The 12,844-nt window shown below is 51.9% G+C and overlaps 2 protein-coding genes across 2 annotated transcripts; one reads left to right on the top strand and one right to left on the bottom strand.

The window, feature by feature from the left end:
* Window positions 1–65: 65 nt before the first annotated feature.
* Window positions 66–3,625, top strand: RPL11 (ribosomal protein L11). Its single transcript, XM_075773834.1, has 6 exons — window positions 66–176; window positions 507–657; window positions 1,070–1,176; window positions 1,563–1,694; window positions 2,474–2,584; window positions 3,550–3,625. Exons 1-6 carry the CDS (start codon window positions 171–173, stop codon window positions 3,577–3,579), a joined length of 537 nt encoding a protein of 178 aa, XP_075629949.1. The 5' UTR covers window positions 66–170; the 3' UTR covers window positions 3,580–3,625.
* A 456-nt stretch (window positions 3,626–4,081) lies between these two features.
* On the bottom strand, window positions 4,082–12,807 carry LOC104629127 (kelch-like protein 31). The gene is made up of 4 exons (XM_075773833.1): window positions 12,606–12,807; window positions 12,060–12,111; window positions 7,977–9,189; window positions 4,082–6,584 (listed from the first exon to the last, which is right to left on the bottom strand). The coding sequence occupies exons 3-4, from the start codon at window positions 9,164–9,166 to the stop codon at window positions 5,852–5,854; spliced, it is 1,923 nt and encodes a 640-aa protein (XP_075629948.1). The 5' UTR covers window positions 9,167–9,189; window positions 12,060–12,111; window positions 12,606–12,807; the 3' UTR covers window positions 4,082–5,851.
* Between the last annotated feature and the right edge of the window lie 37 nt (window positions 12,808–12,844).

Here is a 12,844-nt window from a genome sequence, read left to right on the forward strand (position 1 = left end):
ACGGGCCTGAGGGATAAAATGGCCGCGTGGCCCCGCCCGCTGGCGGTTGCCCGGAAACCGGCTGCGCCGCCGCGCCGCCCTCCTGGTCGCCAGGGGGCGCTGCCGACCCCCTCGCGCCGTCCCATAAGACCCCGCGGCGGCGGCCGACTGATCTCTTCCCCGCCCCCATCATGGCGGTGAGTAGCGGTGCCCGCATCTGGGCTGTGCCGTCTCTATCCCCCGCCATCCGCCCTCGGCGGGGACCGGCCGGGCCAGGACCCGTGCGGGCGGGAGAGCGAAAGGCTGGGAGGGAGCTCTGCGGGGCTGGGAAAAGCCGGCGAGCCGCCCTGGGGAAGCGGCTGCCATGACAGGCCGCGGCCTGCCCGGTGCCTGGGCCGCCGCCGCGGCAGGGTGCGGGGGGGGAGCTCGGTGTCCGGCTGCGATAGCTGCCTCGCGAAGCCTTCTGGGGCGAGCGGTGGGCTGTTTCCCGGTCGCCCCTCACTAGCCCCCGTGTCGTTTCTCTGCAGCAAGACCAGGGTGAAAAGGAGAACCCCATGCGAGAGCTGCGTATCCGCAAGCTCTGCCTCAACATCTGCGTTGGGGAGAGCGGGGACAGGCTCACCCGAGCGGCCAAAGTGCTGGAGCAGCTGACGGGCCAGACCCCCGTCTTCTCCAAAGGTGAGGGGTGGGTTTTCCTGCCGGCTGCCAAGGGGGGCTGGGTGTCGCAGGGCTGCAAAGGAGCAGGTTGTTTTCCTTCCTCCCCTGAGCACGCAGAGGGTGAAGTGGGAGTGTGGCTGCCAGGGAAGAGGCTCCTTGGCAGAACCAGCGTGGGGAGGTCTGCCCTGACATGAGCCTTGTGAGAATTGAGGGCCTTAGTATTTGGGTGCCGGTGGTTGTTTCTGTCACTTGAGTTCTGCCCCCAGACTCTGGGTGCTGGTCTCTGCTCATTCCCCAAGAGGGAACATTTAGTTGCCTTGGTTCTTTTTTTCTTTCATTTAAAGTCATTTCTTTGGTCTTCTTGAGCAAGCTCTGAATCCCTCAGGTGGGAATTTTTTGAATAGCCTCTAAGTGTAATTATTGCTGCCCACAGCACGATACACTGTAAGATCCTTTGGAATCAGGAGAAATGAGAAGATTGCTGTTCATTGCACGGTTCGTGGGGCCAAAGCAGAGGAGATTCTGGAGAAGGGGTTGAAGGTGAGAATTTGGCTGGTCAGGATCTTTGATTTGTGAAAGAGCAAAGCTTAAATCCATACCAACTGAAAAGATCTGTGCTTTGAAGTGTTGCACCTGATCTAGTTACAGATCAGTCATAGATGTTAAGGGTTGGGGTAGCAGCTCTGTCTGATACGCAGGTTGCTCTCTCATCCTTATTTAAGAGCTAGTTGGTGCAGTTACTCCTTTCTTTTGAGATTCTGTCTTTGCTGAGACTTATGTGCAGGCTGTGGGAGCAAAATTTTAGGGCTGAAGACTTAATAGCATGCAAGCAAGTTGTGGGTCTGGTAGCAGTTGGTAGAACACGCAAGTAGAACTACTGTATTTGTAGTCGATAATGAAATAGTGACTGACAACAAATGTTTCAGGTGCGAGAATACGAGTTGAGAAAAAACAACTTCTCAGACACTGGGAACTTCGGCTTTGGAATCCAGGAGCACATTGATCTGGGAATTAAATATGATCCCAGTATTGGTATCTACGGCTTGGACTTTTACGTGGTGCGTATTCCCTGCTTCCTTACGGCTACTGGGTTTGTGTGAAAGCCCTAGAATGATAACTGGCTCATGTTAATTTGCTGCCCAGTGCTGGAAGATGGAAAAACGTCAACAAAATGCAAGTCTAAACTGAGATTCCCAGGGCTGCTGTAAAATCCTCAATTTGTGGCATGTCTCACAAAGCCTCTTCAGAAACAAATACCGTTGCATTTAGTGATGTTCCTGGGCTAATACTGAAACAGCTGTGCTAGGCGTGGGGAAGGAAGGAGCAGCAGGGCTTTGGGAACGCAGGCTGAAAGATGGGCTGCACTGCTGGAAGATTCAGGAGAATCTGCATGCAGAGGGCTGGGGATGGCTCATGTGGCAGCGGCGGTGGCTGGCATGTTTGAGTCATTCCATTCTGTGTCTCACTAACACTCTGAAATAGAGCAAAGCTGTTCTGTATGCGTTAGCAATGCTGTTCAATCAATGTATCTTTTCTCCAGAGCTGAGGCCTCTGTGTATGGAAAAGTGCATCTTCCACACTCATTTTGGTTTCAGTCAGTGTATGTACTAAGTTGTCAACCTAGGAGCTGTCCCTGTCAGTTTACCTGGCTACTCAGGAGTTATTTTCACTCTGCATTGAGGCTGTAGAGGATAATGTGCTCAGTCTTGATTGCAGCTTGGACAATGAGATGTTACTGATGTGGAAATTCTAGCCTTCCCTCCTAGAAAACTGTTAAGTTTAAGAAAATAAATAAATGCCAGAATGAAATAGTGCTGTTGGTCTCCTCTCCTGGCAGGTGCTGGGCAGGCCTGGTTTCAGCATTGCTGACAAGAAACGCAGGACTGGCAACATTGGAGCCAAGCACAGAATTGGAAAGGAAGAAGCCATGCGCTGGTTTCAGCAAAAGGTAAAATCCATCTTTATTTTTTGTATCCCAAGAGTTTCCTAGCAAGTAGCAGCAAAATGCTTCAATGCAGAAGGACTGGAACAGGTCACTGGCCAGGAGGAGATCTTATCACTGTTTAAATCATTGAGTTTTTACTGCTCTGGGGCAGTAGAAGCTGCGTTTGAGCACAAGTGTTGTTTGTGCCCCTCTTTTTTTTGTGTGTGTGCTGAACTGAAAGAGCAGCTCTTGCAGGATAGCTGGAAGTATCAGCTCTTGTGTAAACCTGTCTCCCATAGTTTTTGGAGGTGCTACATGTATGTGATCACAAGTGACAAGGCAGGGTTAGGATTTATCTGACACAGCTCCTAGATGAGCTGCCAGGCTTGGAGGATGGAGTGATCTAAATAAAACCAGTCCTTCGGTTTGTCTCTAGTGCTCTCTAACACAGACTGCATAATGAATGGGAGATGCCGAAAGCCTGATGGGGACTGCTGGTACTTTTCAGAGGTGGAAAGGGTCGACAGTCCAGAGCCTCGTTATAGGCTGCTCTGCCTAGATCTATGCTGGCCACACCCTGCACAGAGTGGGCTCAGCTTGCTCCTGCTGATCAGCTTTTTTCCCCCCTCATGCCTGGTTCTGCTCCCTGTGGCACAGTTACCTTCAGGGGCCGAATCCTGGGAGTGTAAAAGGGATGAGTGTAGTTCTGGTCAGATCAACCTTTGAAGGGTGGGGCCTCCTGTTTTGCTGGGCTGATGAGCAGAGTTTAATGCTGATCTGAACAGAGCCCCCCTTGGAAGTTCACAGCACAGCAGCAAAGTAGAAAGGCAGTTAGGTGTTCATGTAGGAGAACTGGTGTTTCATGTCAATGTTGTCTGGCTGGCTTGGAAGGGACATGGTGACTTGGTTTACTGCACAGCAGTACTGTACCTTTACCTGGTGGTACTTTCTCACTTGGTTCTTTTTTTTTTTTTTTTTTCCCCTCACAGTATGATGGCATCATCCTTCCTGGTAAATAAGCAGTTCCTGTTACCAAAAAAACAAATAAAATTTTCTAACCCCTAACTTCTCTTGTGAATTTTGTGGGGACTCTTCAATGGCAAGCCAAAGAAAATGGCACATATATCCTCTTAATAAAGCAGAGCCATAAAGCCAAAAAGTGGCTGATGGTTCTCTGAGCATGACAGAACTGGTTGGAAGGGAATGAGTAAGACCTGTGGTGCTGGCAGTGCTGCGGGACTGGTGAGGCTTCTGAGCAGAGATTTGAACTTGGTGCCACAAGAAGGGGCTGAGATCAGCCAGAACCCCCTGATCCATGCTGCTTCTGTGGGCAGTGAGTGAACTCAAGTACCTGCAGCTGGTACAGTGTTTCTGCCCCACAGATTGTGGTGTGCTCAATGGGCTGTAGAAATCCAGAAGCAATTACTGGATGTGCTTGGAATGTAGAGGATGAATCTTGGCTGGTTTCTTAAAATGTTTCAGGAGTGTGAATGTATGCTGCTGTAATTACAAAGCCAGACATTTTTCCCCTGCAAAGGAGTGGCCTTTATTGTTTAAAGAGGAAAATTCCCTGCAGGGCAATACAGCTCACACAGGTGGAATTCTGCAACACCCTTGCCTCTTGCTGGTGTTCAGTTCTCTCCTGCCTCTTACGGTAAAAAATGATAATAAAAGGAATAAATACTAACACCAGTGCTTGTGCAGTGTTGTCTCAAAGACTAGATGGTTCCTTTGTCAAGCCTGGTGGAGTTATAAACCAGGGGAGGTTGCCAGCACTGTTCAGGATGGAGCCCACTCCAAAATGCACAGCGCAGTGTGTGCTGTGCATGTGAAAATGCACAGAGGAAAACAGAATTTGAGCAGAAATGATGTTCTGCCTCTCTATACCTTTGTGCTTGATGTGAACTCTTAAGTGAGAGGGTGAATTCTCCAAAGAAAGATGAATATCTCTGTGACCTGTAACTTCTGCAAGCTGCTTGGTTTTTGTGAGTTGCAAAAGGAAGCACAAACCAGCCTGCTTTACTGAAGTTGTCTTGGCATCTTACAGCATGTTGGAGTTCCCTCAAGGGGCTCAGGGCTTTCCTGGATGCAATTTCACTGTGTTGTGCAAAAAAGACTGGAAGAAAAACAGGAGTGTTTGCCTAGATGCTCAGCAGTGCCTAGCTGCCTTGGCCCAAGACGAAGGTGATGAGTCTGTCTAGGATCACTTGTAAATGTGCTCCAGTAACAGGACCTGTTATTGGAAGATCCTGGCCTTGGCATATGACTCTTGTGTGATGTCATGTAATAACTGTGGGCTGGAGACCAGGAAATAACGGCCATGCTCTCTTGCCTCCTGCTTGTTGCAAGTTATCCCTGCTCTGGGGCTGCATTGCAGAGCCACCGGGGCTGGGTTTGGAGTGCTGCTGGCTGACATACTTAGCCCAAGAGCCCCAGTCTGCTCTGTAGTGTTCTAAGGGGGGATCTGCAGTCCCTGTGCCCTCTGAAAGGGCACACAGGGCTTTAATAAAGACTGGTAACTGTCTCAGAGAGGGACCCCAGGCACTGAGCAAGTGCTTGCCCCTGAAAGTTTCCTAATCAGTTCTCCTTTTACAGGTCAGACTGCTTTTACAGTAATGGGGAAGCACTGACTGAGTTCAAACCCAGGCTGTCAGCTTGATGGTACAAGAACGAGGACTTGGCTAGGAATAGATCTGCAAAAGCTCCTGGTTTAGATGTGAAGGGCTTCTCTTCCAGCTAATACTTATTTTCAGGGCACCTCATAGCATCTTCCAGCACTTCCCCGATTCCTTCTGCTTGAGCTAGAGCACAGCCCTTGGAAGAGCAAGAGATCTTGGTGAGTTGCTCCAACAGTTCTCTTCCTTGCTATCAAGATTCACTTTATTTCTGGTCTGAAGGTATCTAGCTTCAATAGGTAAATATTAAATGCATTTCCCTTGAACAAATGCTATGTGAGCAACAAGATATATTATAGACCTGTCACTTTCTTATACCTAATACCAATACTACTGTTGTTTTGAAAGTGTCTTACAGTACTGTTCCTACAGTAGAATTTCTCCTGCATTATTCTAGTTTGCTTCTCTTCTTTTTTTTCCCATTTTTTTCCAATCCACACTGCGATGCAGTGCTGCAGGCTGAGGAGAAAAGCTCTTCTGTCCTGCTTGCTTCCATGTCTGCCCTGCTTGAGCAATCCCTGCTTAAGCTGTGGGATGGAGATGCAGCTATCCCACATTCCTCAGCTCTGTCTCCTTCCCTAACTGCTGGCATAAGCCCTGTGGCACCCAGAACTCTTTACGTGCTGGCAGCTGCCGAGGCCACAGAGCTGGCCCGGGACGTGGAGCTTGGGGAGCGTGGGAGGATGATGGTGCAGCATGAGACGCCCACAGTGGCCTCAGGGAGGTCCTCGTCCTTGGCCCACTCGTTGAGGTCAGGATTGTAGCACTGCACGCATTTCTGATACCTCTTCCCGCTCTCGTTCCAGCCACCCACCAGGCACAAGCGCCCCTCCAGCAGAGCCACCCCAGCTGTGCTGACCCCTGTGGGCAGGGGTGCCATGTAACTCCACTGCCCCGTGACTGGGCTGTAGCACTCCACAGGTATCACGTCCACCCGCTCGCCCTGGGGACCCAGCTGGCTCCCACCCAGCACATACGCTCGGTCGGCCACGGTGGCCGCACAGTGCCAGCCCCGGGGGGTGCTGAGCCTTGCCTGCTCCCTCCAGGCATCGGTGCTGGGCTCATAGCAGTACACAGTGCGTGAATAGGCATGGCTTATGTAGCCACCGGTGACCAGGAGTTTGCCATCAATGACGGTGGTGGCGTGACAGCAGCGAGGTGTCTCCAGGCTTGCCTTGCTCTGCCAGCTGTTGGTGGTGGGGACGTAGCACTCAACAGATGCCAACACGCCCTCAGCATTGCGCCCTCCGACAGCGTAGATGAGCCCGTTGCAGGCGCTCAGGCTGAAGTGTGTCCTCCTGTGCTGCATGCTGGCCAGGTGCAGCCAGGTGTTGAAGCGCGGGTCATACCTGGGGGATGAAGGGCAGGCAGATCTGTCTGTGCATGACTAGCTAGCATCAGAGAAGTGGGGCCTGCCAGACATCTGCCTTCAGAGGAGACAACTCGTGCTCTGGAAGAGCCTCTCTGTCTTCTCCAGCAGTAAAAAAATGTCTGAATAGGCTGTGCAGATGAAGACGATGGCACTGCACAGGACTGGATCCTACCTGTGACTGCTGGGGTTGTTTCCACCCTAACCCTTGGGATGCCACCACAAGCTCTGGCCTGGCTTGGAAATGGCCAGTGCTACCAATCTGAGGTGTCCTCAAGCACCATCACTGTTCCCTCTGTTGGGTCTTGGCAGGTAGAAGAGGACCTAGGGGCAGGTCTTCCCTGCTCATCCTGCTAGGCCAAAGCCAGGCACATGGTAAGAAGCTGACTCCTTGTGTGCCCACGAGATGGCAGAGGGAACTGGAGCTGCTGTGTCCCCAGAGCGATGCCGTGGGGACTAAGGCCAGGCTGCGAAAGGTGGACAAGCTGCTGGCCAGAAATAAAACTACACCAGTGGGTCCCTGAAACCTCACTCGGTGCAGGAGAAAGAGCCCAATGACAGCTCCTAACCGAGGGGTGATCAGGGCTGGCCTTGAGCAGTGCCAGTAATGCTGCATGTGGAGCCTCAGGTGGCTGAGCCAAGCTGTGGGCAGAGCCACTGGGAAGTTCAGGTTTAGGTTGCAAACAAAATACTGCATGTCAGGTTGTCATGGTTACTCCTTTCTTTGAATAGTAATCCCTTGGCAATCCAGTGACAGGTTTATGGGGATTAAGGAGACAAACCTCGTCATTTAAATGATGAAGAGAGAAATGGAGGCAGAGAGACGAAAGCCTGAAGGGCAATGGGAATCCTACAGGCAGTAAATCTACCTTAAAATGAATCTAGACAAATCAGAGACTGGGTTGAGGCTGGAGGAACAGCCAGTGGACTAAAAGGGGAGCTTCCTCAGAGTAACAAAATGGCTTACTTCTAAATATTGAGGGCTCACATTTCTCCAGGAGCCTCACAGCTTCAAAGAGGCCCTGTCTTGCCCTCATCCTGCACCGGTGCTGTGCACTGCTGGAGGACATGGGCAGCACAGCCCAGGTGCCAAAGTCCCCAGGGGAAGCCCTGGCTGAGGTCACATAGACCAAATCCCCGGAAGTGGTTTCCAGGTCTTGTGTCTCGCAGTCCAGCACCCTGTGCTGGGCCTCACTGTGGCCGTCCCTCCCTGGAAGCTTTATCCCAGAGGCCAGACCTACCTCCTGGTTACTGATAGCAGAGGAACCTTTCTGACATGCTCACCCCACAGGGGATCCTGAGGCACAGGCAGACACAGCACCACTCTGAACCCCTCCCCAGGGCCTGCATGGCCAGGTGGAGCCCGTCTTACCTGCTCAGGCTGCTGACAGCATGCTTGGCCTGGTTCCTGGCATCGTTTTGGTCTTCACCACCCGCAATGTAGATGAATCCATCCATCACCACCACGCACTGGTTAAAACTTTTTGCTGGCATCTCTGTCAGCTTGTTCCAGTTTCCTTCTGTGTCCCTGTAGCTGATTTCCCTGCTAAGAGCCTTCTCGGTCAAAGCTGGACGACCCCCAATTGTGACAAGCACCCTCTGGCCTCCACGTATCCTGGTTCTCCGAGACTGAAGGCTGTTTTGCTGGTGGGGGAGCAGGTGGTAATTCATCGCGTCCACGAGGAGTTTGTGGCACTGTGGATCTTGCATCATGTGTGGCACAGGTTGCACAAGGTTGACCAAGTCTGGAGCTGAGATTGTGCCGAATCGAATGTTGCCCAGGAGGTCAGCAGCATATCGGACCCGTTTTGGGTCAAACTCCAGCCACTTGACAGCAATCTGGAAGGCTGCAACCTCACTGGGTATCTGCAGGCCATCATCCATCAGCAGCTCATTGACCTGACCAAAGGGGAGTTTCATGAACTGGTCAGTCTTGGAGAACTCCAGGAAGTTTTCCCGGATGAATTTCCGGGTAGTGTCTTTCACCTGGTTGAGGCCGTAGGTGGCTGAGATGTTGGTGATGTACATGCAGTTCTCTACGGCTATCTCCTGAACGAGGAAGTCACTGCACATGTTCAGCAGTGCTGGCACCTGCAGCTGGGTGGCGGCAGCAATGGTGCTGCCAATGGTGTACAGTGAGAGGCTCAGCTTCCCCGTGTAGCTGTAGGTGATGATGGCAGATAGACCCAGTGGGGACACGTCGTGGAGCTCCACACGGTGCAGCTGAGGGTCTCTCTGCAGCAGGCGGTGGAAGTACTCGCTGCAGGAAGCCAGGATGAGTTTATGCACCTCGAAGGACTTTGTTTTGGTGGCAACGGTGAGATCGCAGAGGAACCGCTTCTGGCGCATCTGGTTCATCCCCTCCAGAAGGCTGGCTCCATGGTCCGGTGCTTCAACCTCCGTGGCCGTGCAGTGGAAGCCGTTGGAACCGCTGTCGTACAAACTATTCAGGTGATTGAGGTGTTCGACATCCAGCAAAGCATCTTCCACCACCACTGGGGTGATGGATGCATCCTCTTTATCCACCTTGGGCTTCTTGGGGATTTTCTTTTTGGGTGCCATCTTGGGAGGATCAGAGTGGGAACCTGGTGAGAAAGGAGAGGTGAGGAGCCTTGTAGCAAGGGTACAGGTGTCCTTCTGCTCTTTAAGACATTCCATTAAGCAAAGGAAAAACTCCCACTGACTCATATACGCTTTGGATCAGGAAACCACCTCCTAAGCCCTGTACCCCTCTGAACTGCATTAAAGGCATTGGGGGCCATGACTGCAAGAGGGGATCCTCAACTCTCAACCAATACCAGCACCTTCACCGTGTTAAAAAAGGACTAGGGATTTTGGATGATTGCCTTGGGAAACTGGGAGCACCCACTTGTTCCTGGGGTATGGGGCCGTGCTCAGCCTCACTGACAGCTCCACTGTCTGGGGTAACATAGACTCCAGACAGACCAAGCCGGCAATCACGGTGTGCTTTGCCTGACTCAAGTGCACATCAGATGGGGTGAATCAAGTCCCAGCAGCTCTGACAGATGTTCTCACACAGCAGCAAGGTGAGATGAAGCCCAGCACTGCAGGACAGTGTAGAAAAGGGTGTTTATTTCCCCCTTCCCAGGCCCTCGGGCACAGCAAGGCCCTTGGGCTCAGTAACCAGTGGGGCCAGCTGCCCTCTGGGGTGACCAGACTGCAGATGAAAGAGGGGAAAAAAAAAAAAAGAATAACAACAACAAAAAATCCAGCTTTTGAATATTCCCAAATTCTAGCTTGAAACTCCAGTCTGAAACTCAGGAGTGACCTCAGCTCCTCCAAGGGAGCTCGGAGCAGCCAATGTATGAGGGAACAAATCTGCCGGCCAGAAATAGCTGTTACTGCACTGTCTCACATGTCTGGGTACTGTTTATTACACTTGACCATAAAGATCAGGTTTCTTGGAACTGAATAATCAGCTCATATTTAGCACTCGGCAAAGAAGAAGGGGGGGGGGCATTTTGAGACTTCAGCAAAAATATGGAGAAGAAAAAAGTTTAGTAAAAGTCCCTGCCAGGAAAGAGGATTCAGGGCTGAGTCCGAGGGGGAATGCAGTGGTGCCAGCCTGGCTGAGCTCAGCTGGCTGGGGTGAGCAGAAGGAGCAAGGACGTCACAGCCACCCACAGACTCGGCTCACCCCTGGCTTTGCGCAGAAGCCAAGAGAATTCAGGAGCAAAGTTCCAGGCACTTGAGCCATCCCTGGTATTGTGGCGTTTCATGGGGCTTCCCCAGTTTACACCACCACAGACTCATCTGTAACAGTGTCATATCCTGGAGTGGACATCAGTCTGTCTGAAACCGGCACGCAAATGCCATTCTCTCTGTGTGTTTGGATATAAAATGATTTCTGACACCCAGCTCAGGCTTGGGAAAAGGAACTGGGATTTACCCTTTCAGAGCAAAACCACTTTGATGTTTCCAAACACGCATTTTGTTCAGACTATCCATTCCCCAGGAAAATTTGCAGTTTCAGCTTTTCAGCTGGATTTGAAGTGAAAATACAGGTTAAATATTGGAATTTCCCAGGAAATGAAAATACTTTTCCAGGCCTTCTATCCTGATCCCTCAAACCTGCATCTCTCTGCGACACAACACTGCGAGAACCTCCTTGCTGCCGAACAAACCCAAAGAGAAGCAGGACTTGTCCTGGAGGGAGGTGGCCATTCTGCTGCCCCCACACTGAGACCGGTCCCAGCAGGACGGGTGCCAGGTTGAGGTCTGCAACCTGCCGGAGCAGGAGGGCTTGGCCTTGTGAAATAAGTGACTGGGCTGCGCTGAGGATTTGCCTGATCCCTTCTGCTCCCCCGACTGCCTTGATTTTGCTTTTTTTAAAGAAACAAGCACAGTATCTGTAGCAAGCCACTGTTGTTTTCCATAAAACTGCTCACCCCCTTTCAAGGGTTCCAGACCTCATTTTAGAGAGGTGACACCAGTGCTCAGCAGCTCCTGTGGGCCTGGTGTGGAGCCCAGCATCACAGTTTGGCAAGCTGATCTCTGAAAGCCTTCTTAACTCCTTCCGGAAAGCCCGGCAATGCAGCTGGCTTTCTCTATCCCCTGTCCACCCCAGTCAGGAGTCAAAGGGAGAAGTTGTTCTGGGATAAAACAGGTTTTCTAACTGCATTACACTTCATACAAGTGCAACAGAGCCATGAGAAGTTTTGGGCTCATATTGATGTCTGTGGGATCCTGCCTGTCCCCTTTGGGCACCTTTGACAGACTCCGATTTGAAGCGCGTGGTCATGTTATTCCAGTGTCTGGCTGCAGGAGGGCAGAGTGACCTTTACTACCTGCAGTTAATTTAAAATGGGACATCACTGCTGCTTCTGATTGAAATACCACTGTAGTGGCTTGAAAGGGATGTTTTTCCTACAGATTAATCCTGGCTGCTAGATTAATCTAGGGAGCTGGGATGGTTTGAAGAGATTTCAAAGGACCCAGACAGAAAGGAGGGAAGACAGGTCTTTTTTCTAACTGTTTAAACTTCTCTTAAAAGGCAGTAGTTATCCTCACATCCTGTCAGTGCTACTAATCTCAGCCCTGCACCATATTACTGAGCTAACAGCAAATCAGGACCTATGCTGGGTGATACTGTGTCTTCAGAAAGTTATGGCAGGCTTGATTTTCTTTCATATCTAACTGAACAGGCAGAGTCCCTTTCCTTCAACTGCCGGTGCCCCCAGCCCCGTGTTCAAGCAGGGTCTGAGCCACAGCAAACACCAAGCTGGCCCGGAAAACCACCTGGATACTGCAGCTCTGGGCACTATTTTGCTGCCTATAATTCCTGCAGCCCCATTTTAGACAACAGCAAAGTTTTTCCCCATGCCATTATTTCCATTATTCAGCAGTTCTCATGCCCCACGCAAGACGTCTGCAAATCCTGCTAGGCGAGCCCTGGTGCTCCGTGACTCAGCTATAGGCTGCGTCTGCTCCTTACCTTGCTGTTAAGACCAGTTAGTCCAAGGGGAAGCTCTGACCAGCACAGGGCTCTGCAAGTTGAAAGACAGAGACCCTCAGCTTTCTCCAGGCAACAACCTCCTCCGTCCTTTCCCCTCCCAGCCAGCTGACTGCTCTTATCACTTCTACATTTACAGCAGGCTTTTGGGGTGATGCGAGGACAGCCGCTCTCAGCCGAGTCCCGGGATACGTGGAAAGGGCTGGATTCAGGTAGCGCTGCTCTGGCCAAGGGCATCATCGCAGCCAGCACCAGGAGAAGGCAGTAAACCAAAGGCCAGGCATGATTACCTGGTCACTGCCAAGAGCAAGGAAACGAGGAGGCAGCCAAAAGCCTGGCTCCACCCCAGAGGGGTTCACCAGGGCATCTGGGGATGAGTTGGGGGGACATCAGCCTGCTGATGCCTTCCCCACTGTCCTGATTGAGCAGAGGGGACGGCAGCTCCGAGCCCCCGACCTGAGGAGCCCCTGGCCTGGGCAGCTGCAGTCCCGCTCTTGCCTTTGGCCACAAATGAATCTAAAAACCTACTTTTCACTCACTCCCAACAGCCATGGTGGAGCCGTTGGCCGTCAGGAGCCAACGGGAATAGGTATGAAGCGACATTTGTTTCAGGAAAGCCTGTCCTGACTGCGGTGGGGCCGGGGAGGGCACCACCGCCCCACTGAGGGGGGTATGGCGGCCGCGTTCCCCTCAGCAGCGCCCTGCCAGCACTCAAGATGGCGCTGCCCGCCGCCGCCAGGCCCTAACATGGCACCCACCGAACCGTG

Source organism: Balearica regulorum, chromosome 22, assembly GCF_011004875.1.
Source record: "Balearica regulorum gibbericeps isolate bBalReg1 chromosome 22, bBalReg1.pri, whole genome shotgun sequence".
In the NCBI taxonomy this organism is placed as follows: Eukaryota; Metazoa; Chordata; class Aves; order Gruiformes; family Gruidae; genus Balearica; species Balearica regulorum.

Bases quoted from the DNA above. Each gene is read 5' to 3' on its own strand.
- RPL11 (XM_075773834.1), top strand. The intron at 1,177-1,562 runs GTGAGAATTTGG...CAAATGTTTCAG, and splicing joins TTCTGGAGAAGGGGTTGAAG to GTGCGAGAATACGAGTTGAG. The intron at 2,585-3,549 runs GTAAAATCCATC...TTCCCCTCACAG, and splicing joins TGCGCTGGTTTCAGCAAAAG to TATGATGGCATCATCCTTCC.
- LOC104629127 (XM_075773833.1), bottom strand. From the start codon at position 9,166: ATGGCACCCAAAAAGAAAATCCCCAAGAAGCCCAAGGTGGATAAAGAG. The intron at 6,585-7,976 runs GTAAGACGGGCT...TTCATCCCCCAG, and splicing joins GCTGTCAGCAGCCTGAGCAG to GTATGACCCGCGCTTCAACA.